Consider the following 19,178-nt stretch of genomic DNA (forward strand, 5'->3'; position numbering starts at 1 on the left):
TCTGTCCATCCTTCTTCCTTCCTTCCTTCTTTCCTTCCTTTCTTTCTTTTTTTTTTTTCTTTTCGAGACAGAGTCTTACTCTGTTGCCCAGGCTGGAGTGCAGTGGCACCATCATAGCTCACTGTAACCTCAAACTCCTGGGTTCAAGTGATCCTCCAGCCTCAGCCTCCTGAGTAAATAGGACTACAGGCATGTGCCACCATGCCTGGCTAGGAATTTATTTCTTACAGTTATGGAGGCTAAGAATTCTAAGGTCAAGGGGCTGCAGTTAGTGAGGTCCTTCTTGCTGATGGGGACTCTCCGCAGAGTCCCGAGGTAGCACAGGGCATCACATAGCAAAGGGACTGAACATAGTAGCTCAGGTCTCTCTTTTTCGTTTTGTAAAGCCAATCATACCATTCCCATGATAACATATTAATCCATTAGTCCATTAATCCATGAATGGCTTAATCCATTTATGAAGGCAGAGCCCTCATGATCCAGTCACCTCTTAAAGGCCCTGTCTCTCAATACTGCCACATTGGGTATTAAATTTCAACACGAATTTTGAAGGGGACAAACATTCAAACCATAGCAATGGCTAATAGTAGAACTCTGTAGTTGTCTTTTAACTTACATATGTTAATAGGAACTTGAGGAATGTAGCAAAATGTTAAATGTGGTTTTTATGTTGTCTTAGAGTTTGGACAATGGCCTTACTGATAAACACAAATCTTTGACAAGTACCCCCATTCCTTATTCTGTGTAGAATTATCTATGTGGAGTTTGTAAAAGGTGAGGTCAAAACCCAATTCTACCAGCATTAGCTTATTACTCATCTCCAAACTAAGAAAAGGCTAAGAATACATGGAGAGGATGAAAAGTCCAAGAATGTGTGTTTCTTTGAAAAGAGCTATATATTGGTGTCATATGGAGCAAGGAGACTTCTCCCTTACCTCAACACAAGAAAGGAAGCTCCAAGAGAACCATTTGGAAGATTCAACATACGTCCCTGGGAGTTAGTTTCTGACTCATACCCGAAAAGTCTAAAGGCAAAGAGGGTCTGTTAGGTGTGTTGGTATGGCAGAATAAAGAGGAAGCTAGATATACTTTCAGAGTTTGACATGACAAAGATCTGTGCATAATGCCAATAGACCAAATATGAATTCCATAGAAGGGGGCTAATTATCGATCATCTTGAAAGGGATTATGCCCAGTATGACTTCCTGCAAAGGATGAATTAACCTCACTCAAAAGCTGTTGGAGGTTCTATCATCAAAGGCAAAAGCTGAGGAGATGATAAAAAGCAGCAAGTGAGAGAGCTCCAGTGATAGGTAGAGCTCCAGTGATAGGTAGAGCTCCAGTGATAGGTAAACCTCCAACAAACCCTTCAGAATACTTCAAGTTTGAAAGAGTCCACATTTGATTACCTGTCATATCCCAGAGATACCATGGCACATAACCGTATCAGTCAAGATTGAGAAAGACTTTCCTGTACATTTCTAAAACTCCTTTCCTGTAATTCACTGCCAGAGGAACCTGAAGTGTAGTTTCCAAATAGGCAAGGGAAAAGAATAAGAAACAGAGATGAAACCAATGGTGGTTGCTCTTTCCACAGCATATTCTGAGTCTAAATCATGCCCAAGCTGAGAAAGGGAAAAAATTTAAATTGCATAAGGAGAGTTTGGATTTGCAATATTACCCTGAACTTTGTGTTACCTAAAAATAGCTACTTATTACAAGAGAATGCCAGAAAGGTGTTAGTAAAAAGAAATCTACCTGGAAGTTCATTCAGAGGCAAGAAAGTACTATTTTGACAGGATACGTTTAAAGGGAAATATGAAAGAATAAAATTGTTTCTGTTTACTGAGTTCAACTATTCAATTAATTAGTATAGGAATTTAGAAAATTCCCTTCTCACATTTGGTTTTCAACTGCATTTTCTTGCTAGGGACTCAGAAATCCCATTTTTGTGGTCAGAGGCTGAGCTTTGATCCTTTGGTATTTATTCCTTTTGTGATAGCTAGTCCTTTCCTGCACATTTAGATAGAATTGGGGGTGGTCTAGTTTGTAGAAGTACAAAAAAAAAAAAAACCCAGGATATTAATTTCAAAAAAATCTTTTACTGCAGTGTAGCCTGGGTAACAGAGCAAGACCCTCTCTCAATAATAATAATAATAATAATAATAATAATAATAAATCAATCTGTCATGTATCTTAAAATTCTTCCCACAAGAATCTTAGGAAACAAGATTGCTATCCCTTTTGCATAAATGAGGTAACCAAGACTCAAGACAGGCTAAGTAGTTTTCCAAAGGCCACTCAACAAGTGTGAGTAGTGGAACTGGAGTTTAAAGCAAGGTCTGTCTTATTCTAAACACTATGCCCTGTCCTCTACTCATATTGCTTCACACTCATAAATGTATAAATGTGTTGCCTTTTTTATTAAACTATTTGTTCATATAAATACCATAACATTTTTCTAAGCAACTGTATATTTTCCCACAGGATAATTAATTTCAAATAAATATCTTTATTTTAAATATTATTTGAGGATTTTTGAAAGTTACTGAAGGATTTAGAAAATACCACTAACTAGTTTGTTCTTGTTATAGAGTGATGACAGTAGCAGATCAAAATGTTTCTCCAAAAGCTTCAAATTCAGAATCAGGTAATAAATAATGAAACTAATTATTTTCTGTAGTAATTGTAATATTTATGTTAAAATACATGATTCTGTATTTAATTTTGGTACCTGCAACATGCATTAACAAAGTTAGTAGCCCAGTGAACCGAGTACTTTTTAGCTTGGTTGTATTTAAGAAATGAAGATATGTGGGATCAGAAAGTGGGTCTTAGCTATCCCCACAGTATCAATCATTTATTCATTTAATAACATTTAATGGATATGAACTCCATACTAGATATGGTTATATCTACTCGTGGAAGTGATACACTTTTCCTCCCCTTGTAGATTTCAGTTGTTGGAGAGGACAATAAGTAAACATATATTGTAGTTATGCATAATGATTGAAAAATAAAGGGATCAGCAAAGTGTCTTGCAAACCCTTATGTAGTTTACTATTAGGATAAATTTAGCAAGATATTTACATCCTTATTAACCTCTGCTGTATCTCAGATTTTTCTGTATTTCCTGCATCAAGTTTTATAGCATCTATTTGAAAGTAAATTTGAAGAATTGCTGATTTTGCTCTTGATGGTTGTAAATGTTTGTATGAATATGTATTTGCATAATCTTCATTTTAAGAAGTTATCTTAATGAGCATTTACTAAATGCCACACATTAAGTTAGGAACTGTAGGTATAAAACAATTAATATACTTTCTGTTCTAAGCAAAATTAGTCTAGTGATAAAAACTAATCTTATAAAAGCACAAAATCCCTGGAAGGAGCAATACCTTCTACCCCGGAGGGTTAGCATTGGAAGAAGGATTTGTTTTACAGATCAAAGAATAAGGGAATGTGTGAATAACAGATGAGCACTAATTAAAGGGAAAGTGGTAAGCGTACCAAAAACAACCATGATTTTACCTAGGTTTTGCCGAATAAAAAGTGTTGCTTTAGCTGTGGAAAATATTTACAAAGCTGGGTGGTAGGGCAGAGTAGTGATTCTTGAATTCTGTATGTTTTTGTATTCTTACTTTTATTTTAAAATTTAAAATTAAATAAGCCACTTCTTACTCTAGAGATTTTTTTACACATTTCTTTTTACAGTGTTTTTATTAATATTTGTGGATATGTAGATGGTGTATATATTTATGGCTTACATGAGATATTTTAATACAGGCATGCAATGCATAATAATCACATCAGGGTAAGTAGGGTATCCATGCCCTCAAGCATTTATCCTTTGTGTTACAAATAATAGAGTTATACTCTTTTAGTTATTTTTAAATGTATAATTAAATTATTTTTGACTACAGTCATCCTGTTGTGCTAGCAAATAGTAGGTCTTATTCATTCTTTCTAACTATTTTTTTGTACCCATTAACCATCCCCACCTTCCCTACAAACCACTCCCCCTCCCCAACTATCCTTCTCAGCTTCTGGTAACCATCCTTCTATTCTCTATCTCCACGAGTTCAATTGTTTTGATTTTAGATCCCATAAATAAGTGAGAACAAGCGATATTTGTCCTTCTGTGCCTGGTTTATTTCACTTATCATAATGACCTTCAGTTTCATTCATGTTATTGTAAATGACAGGATCTCATTCTTTTTTATGGCTGAATAGTACTCCATTGTGTTTATGTACCACATTTTCTTTATCCATTCATCTGTTGATGGACACTTAGGTTGCTTCCAAATCTTGGCTGTTGTGAATAGTGCTGAAACAAATGTGGGAGTGCAGATACCTCTTTGATATACTGATTTCCTTTTGTTTGCATATGTACTCAGCAGTAGGATTGCTGGATTGTATAATATCTCTATTTTTATGTTTTCGAGGAAGCTCCAAACAGTTATCCATAGTGGTTATATTAATGTACATTCCCACCAACAGTATATGAGGGTTCCCTTTTCTCTACATCCTCACCAGCATGTTATTGCCTGACTTTTGGATAAACGCCATTTTAACTGGGGTAAGATGATATGACATTTTAGTTTTGATTTGCATTTCCCTGATGATCAGTGATGTTGAGCACCTTTTCATATACCTGTTTGCCATTTGTCTGTCTTCTTTTGAGAAATGTCTGTTTAGGTCTTTTGCTCATTTTTAATTGGATTATTAGATTTTTGTTGTGTAGATAGAGTTGTGTGAGCTCCTTATATATTCTGGTTATTAATCCCTAATTAGGTGGAGTAGTTTGCAAATATATTCCCCCATTCTGTGGGTTGTCGCTTCACTTTATTGATTGTTTCCTTTGCTGTGCAGAAGCATTTTAACTTGATGTAATCTCATTTGTCATTTTGCTTTGGTTGCCTGTGTTTGTGGGGTATTACTCAAGATATCATTGCCCAGCCCAATGTCCTAGAGACTTTCCCCAATGTTTTCTTGTAGTAGTTTCATAGTCTGAGGTCTTAGATTTAAGTTTTTAATCCATTTTAATTTGATTTTTGTATATGGCAACAGACAAGGGTCTAGTTTCATTCTTTTTCATGTAGCTATCCGCTTTTCCAAGCACCATGTTAAAGAAACTGGCCCTTCCCCAAAGAATGTCCTTGGCACATTTGTAAAAAAATGAGTTCACTGTAGATGTATAGATTTATCTATGGGTTCTCTTTTCTGATTCCTTGGTCTATTTGTCTGTTTTTTATGCCAGTACCATGCTGTTTGGGTTACTGTAGCACCATAGTATAATTTAAAGTCAAGTAATGTGATTTCTCAGTTTCATTATTTTCGCTCAGGTTAGCTTTGACTATTCTGGATCTTTTGTGTTCCATATAAATTTTAGTACTTTGTTTTATTTGTGGGAAGAATTTCATTGATATTTTGATAGGGATTGCATTAAACCTACAGATTGCTTTGGGTAGTGTGGCCATATTAACAATATTGATTCTTTCAGTCCATGAACATGGAATATCTTTCCAATTTTTTGCTGTCTTCTTCAATTTCTTGCATCAGTGTTTCATAGTTTTCATTGTAGAGATCTTTCAGATCTTTGGTTAAGTCCTAGATATTTTAGTTTTATGTTGCTCTTGTAAATGGTGTTACTTTCTGACTTCTTTTTCAGATTGTTCACAGTTGGCATATGAAAATGCCACTGATTTTTGTATGTTGATTTTGTATCAAGTAACTTTGCTAATTTGCTAGTTCTACTAGTTTTTTGGTGGAATCTTTAGTTTTTAAGTATAAGATCATGTCATCTGCAAACAAAGATAATTTGACTTCTTCCTTTACAATTTGGATGCCCTTTATTTCTTTCTCTTGTCTGGTGGCTGTAGCTAGACTTCCGATACTATGTTGAATAATAATGGTGAAAGTGAGCATCGTGTCTTGTTCCAGGTTTACAAAGAAAGGCTTTCAGTTTTTCCCCATTTAGTATAATACTAGCTGTAGGTCTGTCATATATTGGCTTTTATTGTATTGAGGTATGTTCCTTCTGTACCTAGTGTTTTGAGAATTTTTATCATGAAGGGATGTTGAATTTTATCACGTGATTTTCTAGCATAATTTAAATGATCATATGGTTTTTTTCCTTTATTCTGTTGATATGATGTATCATATCAATTGATTTGCATATGTTGAACCATCCTTGCATCCCTGGGGTAAATCCCACTTGGTCTTGAAGAATGATCTGTTTAATATGTTGTTGAATTCAGTTTGCTATTTTGTTGAGGATTTTTACATCAATATTCATCAGAGATATTGGCCTACAGTTTTCTCTTTTTGATATGTCTTTGTCTGGTTTTTATATCAGGGTAATACTGATTGCATTGAATGAGTTTAGCAGTATTCCCTCATCCTCTATTTTTTGGAACAGTTTGAGTAGGATTGGTATTAGTTCTTCTTTAAATATTTGGTAGAATTCAAGAGTGAAGCCTCTAGGTCCTGGAATTTTCTTTACCAGGAGACTTTTTATTATAGCTTCCATCTTGTTACTTGTATTGTCCTGTTCAGGTTTTGGATTGATTGATTGATTGATTGATTGATTGATTGATTTTGAGATGAAGTCTTACTCTGTTGCCCAGGCTGGAGTGCAATGGCACAATCTCAGCTCACTGCAACCTCTGACTCCCAGGTTCAAGTGATTCTCTTGCCTCAGCCTCCTGCGTAGCTGGGATTACAGGCGCACGCCACCATGCCTGGCTAATTTTTGTATTTTTAGCAGAGACGGGGTTTCACCATGTTGGTCAGGCTGGTCTCGAACTCCTGACTTCATGATCTGCCCACCTTGGCCTCCCAAAGTGGTGGGATTACAGGCTGGAGCCACCTGCCCGGCTCAAGGTTTTGGATTGCTTCATGGTTCAGTCACCCTAGATTGTATATGTCTACTGGCATGTAGTTGCTCATAGTAGATACTAATGATCCTTTGAATGTCTGCAGTATCAGTTGTGATGTGTCCCTTTTCATCTCTGATTTTATTTAATTGGGTTTTCTGTCTTGTTTCTTAGTCTGGCTACAGGTTTGTCGGGTTTTTTTTTAATAAGAAACCAATTTTTTGTTTCATTGCTTTTTTGTGTTGTTTTCAAATTCATTTGTTTCTTCTCTGATCTTTTTTATTTATTCTACTAATTTGGGGTTTGGTTTGCTCTTTTTTTAGTTATTTAAGATACATTGTTAGGTTGTTTATTTGAAGTTTTTGTTCTTTTTGATAGAAGCATTTGTAACTGTAAATTTCCCTGTTAGTACTGCTTTCACTGTATCCTGTAGGTTTTGGTATGTTGTATTTCCATTATGATTTGTTTCAAGAATATTTTCAGTTTCCTTCTTAATTCTTCATTGACTCACTAGTCATTCAGGAGCATATTGTTCAATTTTCATGTGTTTGTTAGTTTCCAAAATTCCTTGTTATTTTTTGTCTTTTATTTTAGATTCAGGTGTACACGTATCTAATTTGTTATGTAGATAAATTGTGTGTTGCAGTAGTTTGGTGTGCAGATTATTTCATCATCTATGTAATAAGCATAGTACCTGATAGGTACTTTTTCAATAGTCACCCTCCTCTCACCCTCAGGTAGGCCCCAGTGTCTGTTGTTCCTTCTTTCTGTCCATATATACCCAATGTTTAGGTCCCACTTATAAGTGAGACTGTGCAGTATTTGGTTTCCTGTTCCTGTATTAGTTTGCTTAGGATAATGGCCTCCAGATTTATCTGTGTTGCTGCTGAGGACATATTCTTATTCTTTTGTATGACTGCGTAGCATTCCATGGTGTATATGTACCACGTTTTTTTTATCCAGTCTACCATTGATGAACATTTCGGTTCATTCCATGTCTTTGCTATTGTGAATAATGCTGTGATAAATATATGCTTGTATGTGTCTCTATGGTAGAATAAGTTATATTCCTTTGGGTATATGCCCAATAATGGGATTGCTGGGTCAAATGGTTGTTCTGTTTTTAGCTCTTCGAGGAATTACCACACTGCTTTCCACAATGGTTGAAATAATTTACACTCCCAGTAACAGTATATAAGCATTGTTTTCTTTGCAACTTTGTCAGTATCTGTTATTTTTTTACTTTTTAATAATAGTCATTCTGACTAGTCTAAGATGGTATCATTGTGGTTTTGATTTGCATTTCTCTAATGGTTAGTGATGTTGAGCATTTTTGCATGTTTGTCGGTCATGTGTATGTCTTCTTTTGAAGATTGTCTGTTCATGTCCTCTGCCCACTTTTTAATGGAATGGTTCTTTGCTTATAAATTTGTTTAAATTCCTTATAGATTCTGATATTAGACCTTTGTCAGATGCATAGTTAGCAAATATTTTCTCCCATTCTATAGATCGTTGATTCTGTTGATAGTTTCTTTTGCTGTGCAGAAACTCTTTAGTTTAGTTAGGTCCCATTTGTCATTTTTGCTCTCTTTGCAATTTCTTTTGGTGTCACTGTTATGAAGTCTTTACCATGTCCTTTGTCCAGAGTGGTATTTCCTAGGTTATTTTCCAGGCTTTTGATAGTTTTGAGTCTTAGATATAAGTCTTTAATCCATCTTGAGTTAATTTTTGTTTATGGTGTAAGGAAGGGATCTCCAGTTTCAGTCTTCTGCATATGGCTGGCCAGTTATCCCAGCACCGTTTATTGAATAGGGGATCCTTTCCCCATTGCTTGTTTTGGTAGATTTGTCAAAGATATGGTGGTTATATCTGGGTTCTCTATTTTGTTTCTCTATTGGTCTGTGTGTTTATGCATTTCTTCTAGGTTTTCTATCTTGTTTGCGTAGAGGTGTTTATAATAGTCTCTGAGGGTTTTTTGTATTTCTGTGGGGTCAGTGGTAATGTCTCCTTTGTCATTTCTAATTGTGTTTATTTGGCTCTTCTCTTTGTTTTCTTTATTAATCTAGCTAGTGATCTATCAGATTAATTCTTTTAGAGAAGTAGCCCCTGATTCATTGATCTTTTGTATGTTTTTTTCATCTTAGTTTCCTTTGGTCTGATTTTGGTTATTTATTATCTTCTGCTAGCTTTGGGGTTGATTTGCTCTTGTTTTTCTAGTTCCTCTAGTTGTGATATTAGGTTGTTAGTTTGAGTTATTTCTGACTTTTTGATGTGAGCATTTAGTGCTATAAACTTCTCTCTTACATTGCTTTGGCTGTGTCCCAGAGAATCTGGTATGTTGTATCTTTTTCCTCATTAGTTTCAAAAAAGTTATTGATTTGTGCCTTAATTTCATTATTTATCCAGAAGTCATTCAGGAGCAGGTTTTTTAAATTTCCATTTAATTGTATGGGTTTTTTTTCACTTTTTTAAAAATTATACTTTAAGTTCTGGGATACGTGTGCAGAACATGCAGGTTTGTTACATAGGTAAACACACGGTGGTTTGCTGCACCCATCAACCCTTCATCTACATTAGGTATTTCTCCTAATGCTATTCCTCCCCTATCCCCCAAGCCCCCAACAGGCCCTGGTGTGTGATGTTCCCCTCCCTGTGTCCATGTGTTCTCATCGTTCAACTTATAAGTGAGAACATGCGGTGTTTGGTTTTCTGTTTCTGTGTTAGTTTGCTGAGAATGATTGTTTCCAGCTTCATCCGTGTCCCTGCAAAGGACATGAACTCGTCCATTTTTATGGATGCATAGTATTCCATGGTGTATGTGTGCCACATTTTCTTAATCCAGCCTATCACTGATGGGCATTTGGGTTGGTTCCAAGTCTTTACTATTGTGAACAGTGCTGCAATAAACATACGTGTGCATGTGTCTTTATAGTAGAATGATTTATAATCCTTTGGGTATATACCAAATAATGGGATTGCTGGGTCAAATGGTAGTTCTGATTCTAGATCCTTGAGGAATTGCCACACTGTCTTTAACACTTATACACTATTGGTGGGAGTGTAAATTAGTTCAATAATTGTATGATTTTTGAGTAACTTTCTTAGCAGTTATTTGTATTTTTATTGCCCTGTGGTCTGAGAGAGTGGTTGGTATGATTTCATTTCTTTTGAAATTTACTGAAGATTCGTTTGTATGCAACTTTGTGATCAGTATTTGCCGTGTGCATATAAGGAGAATGTATATTCTGTTGTTTTTGGGTGGAGAGTTCTGTAGATGTCTATTAGATCCATTTAGTCAAGTGTTGTGTTAAGGCTCTGAATATCTTTGTTAGTTTTCTGCCTTGACAATCTGTCTGATACTGTCAGTGGGTGTTTAAATGTCCCATTATTATTCTGTGGTTTTCTAAATCTCTTCATAGGTCTGTAAGAGCTTACTTTACGAATCTGGGTGCTCCTGTGTTAGGTGCATATATATATTTAGGAAAGATAGATCTTCTTGTTGAATTGAGCCCCATAATGCCCTTCTTACATTACGTAATGCCCTTCTTTGTCTTTTTTTTATCTTGGTTAAAGTCTGTTTTGTCTAAAATTAGAATAGCAGCATCTGCTTTTTTTCTGTTTTTTTGTTTTTTGTTTTTTGGGTTTTTTTTTAATTGGCTTGGTAGATTTTTTCTTCATCCCTTTACTTTGAGTGTGTGAGTGTCATTGTATGTGAGACGGAGCTCTTGAAGACAGCATACTGTTGGGTTTTGTTTCTTTATCCAACTTGCCACTCTGTGCCTTTTAATTGGCAGTATTTAGCTCATTTACATTCAAGGTTAATATTGATACGTGTGGATTTGGTCCTTTCGTCATGTTGTTATTTGGTTATTATGCATACTTGTTTGTGTGGTTGCTTTATAGTGTCACTTGTCTATGTACTTAAGTGTGTTTTTTGTAGTGGCTGGTAATGGTCTTTCTTTTCCATATTTAGCACTCTCTTTAGGACCTGTTGTAAGGCAGGTCTTGTGTTAACAAATTCCCTTAGCATTTGTTTGTCTGAAAAGGATCTTATTTCTCCTTTGCTTATGAAGCTTGGTTTGGCTGGATATGAAATTCTTGGTTGAAAATTATTTTCTTCTATAATGCTGAATATAGGCCCCCATTCTCTTCTGGCTTATGGGGTTTCTGCTGATAGGTCTGCTGTTAGCCTAATGGGATTTCCTTTGTAGGTGACCTGCCCCTTCACTCTAGCTGACTTTAACATTTTTTCTTTCATTTTGACCTTGGAGAATCTGATGACTGTGTGTCTTGAGGATGGTCTTCTTATGTAGTATTTTGCAGGGGTTCTCTGCTTTTCCTGAATTTGAATGTTGGCCTCTCTAGTGAGGTTGGGGAAATTTTCATGGATGATATCTTGAAATGTTTTCCAAGTTGCTTGGTTTCTTTCCTTCTCTGTTAGGCTTACCAATGACTCATAGATTAGGCCTCTTTACATAATCACATATTTTTGGAGGTTTTGTTCATTCTTTTTCATTGTTTCTTCTTCATTTTTATCTGAGTTCTTTTGTACAGCCAGGCTTCAACCTCTGAGATTCTTTCCTAGGCATGGTCAATTCTACTCTTAATACTTGCAATTGCATTATGAAATTCTCAGAGTGCATTTTTTAGCTCCGTTGCGTCAGTTCAGTTTTTTCTTATAATGGCCATTTTGTCTATCAGCTCTGGTATCATTTTATTGTAATCCTTAGATTCCTCGGATTGGGTTTCGACTTTCTCCTGTATGTCGATGATCCTTGTTCCTATCCATATTCTGATTCCTATTTCTGTCATTTTAGCCATCTCAGCATGGTTAACAACCATTGCTGGGGAACTAGTGGGGTTGTTGGGAGGTAAGAAGACACTCTGGATTTTTGAATTGCCAGAGTTTTTGCACTGGTTCTTTCCCATCTTTGTGGGCTGATGTTTCTTCAGTCTTTGAAGTTGCTGTCTGTGTTATTCGTTCTTGCATTACTATAAAGAAATATCTGAGACTGGGTTATTTATAAAGAAAAGAGGCTTAATTGGCTCATGGTTCTGCAGGCTGTACAGGAAGCATGGTGCTGGCATCTTCCCAGTTTCTGGGGAGGCCACAGGAAACTTCTTTTTTTTTTTTTTTATTCACTGTGTAACCCAGGCTGGAGTGCAGTGGCACCATCTTGGCTTACCACAACCTCCACCTCCCAGACTCAAGTGATCCTCCCACTTCAGCCTCCTGAGTAGCTGGGACCACAGGTGTGCACCACCATACCTGGCTAATTTTTTGTATTTTAGTAGAGACAGGGTTTCACCGTGTTGCCCAGGCTGGTCTCAAACTCCTGAGCTCAAGTGATCCACTCGCCTTGGCCTCCCAAAGTTCTGGGATTGCAGGCATGAGCCATTGTGCCCAGCCATCTCAGGAAACTTACAGTCATGGCAGAAGGCAAAGAGGGAGCTGGCACTTCACATGGCTGGAGCAGGAGAAGAGAGACAGGGAGAGGGAGGAGGTGCTATACACTTTTAAAGGACCAGATCTCATGAGAACTCACTATCGTGATAACAGCACCAAGAGGATGGTACTAAAGCACTTATGAGAAACCACCCCCATGATCTAATCACCTTTCACTAGGCCCCACCTCCAACATTGGGGATCACAGTTAGACATGAGATTTGGTCAGGGACACAGATCCAAATCATGTCACTGCCCTTTGGATTTTTTTTTCTTTTGCCCTGTTTGTTATCCTTGGGGGTTTTCTTGTTGTATAAGCTGGGTTCAGTCAACTGGTTTTGTTTCTAGAAGATTTTGTTGGGGTCCAAGACTCAGCTCAGGACCTCTGGATTGTGTGCTCCAATTCTGTGGGGCTGTATCAGGCCCCTGGCTTTGTTCTCTGGCCCCTTGAGGTGAGAAACCAGCTCACCAAGGGCCAAGGTGTTCCCAGACTGCTGGTCACAGCACTCTGATGAGGGGTGCCAGCCAAAGCGCTTCACAGGGCAGTGGCAGTGGGATTTGTACATGCCAGCAGCAGTGGCAGTGCAGCAGGGAGCATAATCGTTGATTATGGCAGGGTGCTGGCAATTGTAGGGGTACCAGTGTCCATGCAGGTATTAACAGTGGTGGGGTTCGCAGCATGGCACAGGGGGGAACAGGCCCCACTGGGGTCTGCGTGCACATTCACACTGGTGGCAATGTTAGGACGAGGTGGGTGCTGGCAGGTGTGGGACTCTGTGTGCCATCTGTACAGATATCCATGCAGGCAACAGTGGCTAGTCAGGGTAGGGGCAGGTCTGCTGGTCTCCCTATATAGTTTTGTGCCAATGGCAGTGTCAGCACAGGGACAGAGCATTGGTAGGTGTGGGACTGACGCCATCTGTGTGTGCATTCATGTGAGTGGCAGTGGCCTTGCAGGGCGTGGGGTAGGTATGTTGGTCACCACGTGCAGTTTCACGCCAATGACAGTGTCAGCACAAGAACAGGGCACTGGCAGGCATGGGGCTAGCAGTCTTCGTGCCTGCAAATGCTTCGACAGCAATGGCAGCATGGTGGGTGAGTGGGTGGGGTGCACAGCAAGGTCCACCCATGCATACATGTGCAAGCAAAGCGATCTATGTGTTGGACATGGGCAAATGTGTGCAGGCAAAGCCGCACGAAGGAGGCTGCAGCAGGGGGAGGGCATGGGTGGGCTGGTGTACATCCATGGTGTCTGTTCTCCTGGAACTCTATACCAGTCAGGAGCAGTATGCCAGCACAGGAACTATGCTGCTGCTCCCCCAGGAGGCACCCCACCTGGGCATCTGAGGCTACATTCAAGCAAGTGCTACCAGGCTGGATCCCCAGGATAGGCAAGCCAACCAAGAGGTGCCCAGGTAGACCAGCCCCATCTCATGGGCAAGACTACCCTAGGCTGTTCAAGTCCAACAGTTCCCCTAGGGCTAAAGTCTCCTAGAGGAGCAAGGCAAGCCTTGGGGGATGGGCGTCCTTGGCTGTGCTCCACTACACATGCTCCAACACCAAACCCTTTGAGATCTGCACCAGCTGGAGTTCTGCCCCTACAGAACAAGTATCTGTGGGGGTCATGAGGTCTCCTCCTGCCAGGATTCCAGAGGCCCATGGCAAGGGTGGGTTGCTACTTGCCTGCTCAACTCACCCCTTCCCCAGGAGTCACTGGGGCCCGGAATGAGTCCCAGTGTGCTGTAGCCTTCTGCAGGGTTCCCAGCTTCTTTTTCCTTTAGCCTAGCATCTATGTCTTCCTTCCATTCACTCTCAATGCCTTGCCTCTGAAGATCTGCTAGGAATTCACCAGTCTTCCCAATGTCTCATTCCCTCAGTGACAGATGTTCCTCCTGGCTGTGTCTAGTCAACCATCTTACCTCCCTCTTCCCTCTTGTTATTGACTTGTAGTTTTATTTCATTGTGGTCAGAGAAGATGTTTGATATTATTTTAGTTTTTCGGAATGTTTTAAGACTTGTTTTGTGACCTAACATATGACCTTGAGACTGATCCATGTGCTGAGGAGAAAAATGTATATTCTGAACCCATTGGATAAAATTTTCTGTAAATATCTGTAGGTTTATTTGTTCTAAATAATTGAAGACAAATGAATAAGTGAAGATTAAGTCTAATGTTTCTTTGTTGACTTTCTGTCTGGAAGATCTGTCCAATGCTGAAAGTGGAGTGTTGAAATCTCCAGCAATTTTTGTTTAGGTCCTATTTTTCTCTTTGGCTCTAATATGTTTGCTTTATACATCTGGATGACCCAGTGTTAGGTGCATATATATTTAAAATTATTACATCTTCTTGCTGAATTGACCCCTTTATCATTATATATAACCTTCTTTGTCTTGAAATCTATTTTGTCTGATATAAATATAGCTACTCCTGCTCTTTTTTGACTTCCATTAGCATGGAATATTTCTTTGCATCCCTTTATTTACAGTCTGTGTGTGTCTTTATAGGTGAAGTGTGTTTCTTGCAGGCAACAGATCACTGGGTCTTGTTTTTTTTTTTTTTTTTAAATCCATTCAGCCACTCTGTGTCTTTTGATTGGACAGTGTAGCCCATTTACATTCAGTGTTACTGTTGATAAGTAGAGACTTACTCCTGACATTTTGTTATTTCTGGTTGTTTTGTGGCCTTCTTTCTTTCCTTTTTGTGTTCCTATTAATGAAGGTGATTTACTCTAGTGTTATAGTTTAATTTCTTATTATTTTTTGTGTATCTGTAGTATGTTTTTTGATTTGAGGTTACTATGAGGCTTGCAAATACTATCTTATAATCCGTTATTTTAAGCTGATAATAACTTAACGTTGTTTGCATAAACAAACAAGTGAAAAGAAAACTAATAAAACTACATCTTAGCTTCATCTCCCCACTTTTTAACTTTTTGTTGTTTTTATTTATATCTTATTGCATTATGTCTTGAAAAGTTATTGTAGTTATTATTTTTGGCTAGTTCATCATTTAGTCTTTCTAATTGAGATAAGAGTAGAGGTCCATTCCAAGATGGCTGAACAAAAACAGCCCTGGTCTGCAGCTCCCAGCATGATCGACACAGAAGACGGGTAATTTCTGCATTTCCAACTGAGGTACCTGGTTGATCTTACTGGGACTGGTTGGACAGTGGGTGCAGCCCACAGAAGGCAAGCCAAAGCAGGGCAGGGCATTGCCTCACCCGGGAAGTGCAAGGGGTCCGGGGATTTCCCCTTCCTAGCCAAGGGAAGCCATGACAGACTGTACCTGGAAAAACGGGACATTCCTGCCCAAATATTGTGCTTTTCCCACTGTCTCAGCAACTGACAGACCAGGAGATTCTCTGCCGTGCCTTGCTCAGGGGGACCTGTGCCCACGGAGTTTTGCTCACTGCTAGCACAGCATCCTGAGATTGACCTGTGAGGGTACAGCCTGGAATGGGGAGGGGCTTCCGCCATTGCTGAGGCTAGAACTGGTAAACAAAGTGGCTGAGAAGCTCGAACTGGGCAGAGCCCACCACAGCTCAGCAAGGCCTACTGCCTCTATAGACTCCACCTCTGTGAGCAGGGCATAGCTGAACAAAAGGCAGCAGAAACTTCTGCAGACTTAAATGTCCCTGACAGCTCTGAAGAGAGAAGCAGTTCTCCCAGCACAGCGTTTGAGCTCTGAGAATGGACAGACTGCCTCCTCAAGTGGGTACCTGACCCCTGTGTAGCCTAACTGGGAGATACCTCCCAGTAGGGGCTGACAGACACCTCATATAGGCAGCTGCCCCTCTGGGACAGAGCTTCCAGAGGAAGGATCAGGCAGCAATATTTGTTGTTCTGCAATATTTGCTGTTCTGCAGCCTCTGCTGGTGATACCCAGGAAAACAGGGTCTGAGGTGGACCTCCAGCAAACTCCAACAGACCTGCAGCTGAGGGACCTGACTGTTATAGGGAAAACTAACAAATGGAAAGGAATAGCATCAACATCAACAAAAAGGACATCCACACCAAAACCCCATCTGTAGGGCACCAACATCAAAGACCAAAGGTAGATAAAACCACAAAGATGGGAGGAAACCAGAGCAGAAAAGCAGAAAATTCTAAAAACCAGAGCACCTCTTCTCCTCCAAAGGATCGCAGCTCCTCACCAGCAACATTAGCAAAGCTGGACGGAGAATGACTTTGATGAGTTGGCAGAAGTAGGCTTCAGAGGGTTGGTAATAGCAAACTTCTCTGAGCTAAAGGAGCATGTTCTAACCCATTGCAAGGAAGCTAAAAACCTTGAAAAAAGGTTAGACGAATGGCTAAGTAGAATAAACAGTGTAGAAAAGACCTTAAATGACCTGATGGAGCTGAAAACCATGGCATGAAAACTTCGTGATGCATGCACGAGCTTCAATAGCCGATTTGATCAAGTAGAAGAAAGGATATCAGTGATTGAGGATCAAATTAATGAAATAAAGTGAGAAGACAAGATTAGAGGAAAAGGAATGAAAAGGAATGAACAAGCCTCCAAGAAATATGGGACTATGTGAAAAGACCAAATCTACATTTGATTGGTGTACCTGAAAGTGATGGGGGGAATGGAACCAAGTTGGAAAACACTCTTCAGGATATTATCCAGTAGAATTTCCCCAACCTAGCAAGGCAGGCCAACATTCAACTTCAGGAAATACAGAAAACGCCACAAAGATACTCCTCAAGAAGAGCAACCCTAAGACACTTAATTGGCAGATTCACCAAGGTTGAAATGAAGGAAAAAATGTTAAGAGCAGCCAGAGAGAAAGGTCGGGTTACCCACAAAGGGAAGCCCATCAGACTAACAGTGGATCTCTTGGCAGAAACCCTACAAGCCAGAGGAGAGTGAGGGATAATATTCAACATTCTTAAAGAAAAGAATTTTCAACCCAGAATTTCATATCCAGCCAAACTAAGCTTCATAAGTGAAGGAGAAATAAAATCCTTTCCAGACAAGCAAATGCTGAGGGATTTTGTCACCACCAGGCCAGCCTTACAAGACCTCCTGAAGGAAGCACTAAACATGGAAAGGAACAATCGCTACCAGCCACTGCAAAAACATGCCAAATTGTAAAGACCACCGATGCTAGGAAGAAACTGCATCAATTAACGGCCAAAATAACCAGCTAACATCATAATGACAGGATCAAATTCACACATAACAATATTAACCTTAAATGTAAATGGGCTAAATGTCCCAATTAAAAGACACAGACTGGCAAATTGGATAAAGAGTCAAGACCCATCAGTGTGCTGTATTCAGGAGACCCATCTCATGTGCAGAGACACACATAGGCTCAAAATAAAGGGATGGAGGAAGATATACCAAGCAAATGGAAAGTGAGAAAAAGCAGGGGTTGCAATCCTAGTCTCTGATAACACAGACTTTAAACCAACAAAGATCAAAAGAGACAAAGAAGGCCATTACATAATGGTAAAGGGATCAATTCAACAAGAAAAGCTAACTATCCTAAATATAAATGCATCCAATACAGGAGCACCCAGATTCATAAAGCAAGTCCTTAAAGACCTACAAAGAGGGCCGGGCGCGGTGGCTCACGCTTGTAATCCCAGCACTTTGGGAGGCCGAGGCGGGCGGATCACGAGGTCAGGAGATCGAGACCACGGTGAAACCCCGTCTCTACTAAAAATACAAAAAAAATTAGCCGGGCGTGGTGGCAGGCGCCTGTAGTCCCAGCTACTCGGAGAGGCTGAGGCAGGAGAATGGCGTGAACCCAGGAGGCGGAGCTTGCAGTGAGCCGAGATCGCGCCACTGCACTCCAGCCTGGGGGACAGAGCGAGACTCCGTCTCAAAAAAAAAAAAAAAAAAAAAAAGACCTACAAAGAGACTTAGACTCCCACACAATAATAATGGGAGACTTTAACACCCCACTGTCAATATTAGATCAATGAGACAGAAGGTTAACAAGGATATCCAGGACTTGAACTCAGCTCTGCACCAAGCAGACCTAATAGACATCTACAGAACTCTTCACCCCAAATCAACAGAATATACATTCTTCTCAGCACCGCTTTGCACTTGTTCTAAAATTGACCATATAATTGGAAGTAAAGCACTCCTCACACATATAAAAGAACAGAAATCACACAAACTGTCTGTCAGACCACAGTGCAATCAAATTAGAACTCAGGATTAAGAAACTCACTCAAAACCGCACAACTACATGGAAACTGAACAACCTGCTCCTGAATGACTACTGGGTAAATAATGAAATGAAGGCAGAAATAAAGATGTTCTTTGAAACTAATGAGAACAAAGACACAATGTACCAGAATCTCCGGGACGCAGCTAAAGCAGTATGTAGAGGGCAATTTATAGCACTAAATGCCCACAAAAGGAGGCAGGAAAGATCCAAAATTGACACCCTAACATCACGATTAAAAGAACTAGAGAAGCAAGAGCAAGGAAATTCAAAAGCTAGCAGAAGGCAAGAAATAACTAAGATCAGAGCAGAACTGAAGGAGATAGAGACACAAAAAACACTTCAAAAATCAATGAATCCAGGAGCTGGTTTTTTGAAAAGATCAACAAAATTGATGGACTGCTAGCAAGACTAATAAAGAAGAAAAGAGAGAAGAATGAAATAGACACAATAAAGAATGATAAAGGGGATATCACCACTGATCCCAGCAATACAAACTACCATCAGAAAATACTATAAACACCTCCATGCAAATAAACTAGAAAATCTAGAAGAAATGGATAAATTCCTGGACACATACACTCTCCCAAGACTCAACCAGGAAGAAGTTGAATCTCTGAATAGACCAATAACGGGCTCTGAAATTGAGGCAATTATTAATATCCT

The 19,178-nt window shown here is 39.3% G+C and overlaps 1 protein-coding gene across 2 annotated transcripts in view; it reads left to right on the top strand.

Annotated features, from left to right (window-relative positions):
* The window catches only part of MEIKIN (meiotic kinetochore factor), a 152,350-nt gene that overhangs the window by 30,857 nt on the left and 102,315 nt on the right, over positions 1–19,178 (top strand). For both annotated transcript variants that reach the window (XM_032156507.2, XM_058440303.1), the window contains exon 8: positions 2,595–2,650. In XM_032156507.2, coding sequence (XP_032012398.1) covers positions 2,595–2,650 — 56 coding nt within the window. The remainder of the gene's footprint in view (positions 1–2,594; positions 2,651–19,178) is intronic.

The sequence above is a fragment of the Hylobates moloch genome, unplaced genomic scaffold, assembly GCF_009828535.3.
Source record: "Hylobates moloch isolate HMO894 unplaced genomic scaffold, HMol_V3 SCAFFOLD_6, whole genome shotgun sequence".
In the NCBI taxonomy this organism is placed as follows: domain Eukaryota; kingdom Metazoa; phylum Chordata; class Mammalia; order Primates; family Hylobatidae; genus Hylobates; species Hylobates moloch.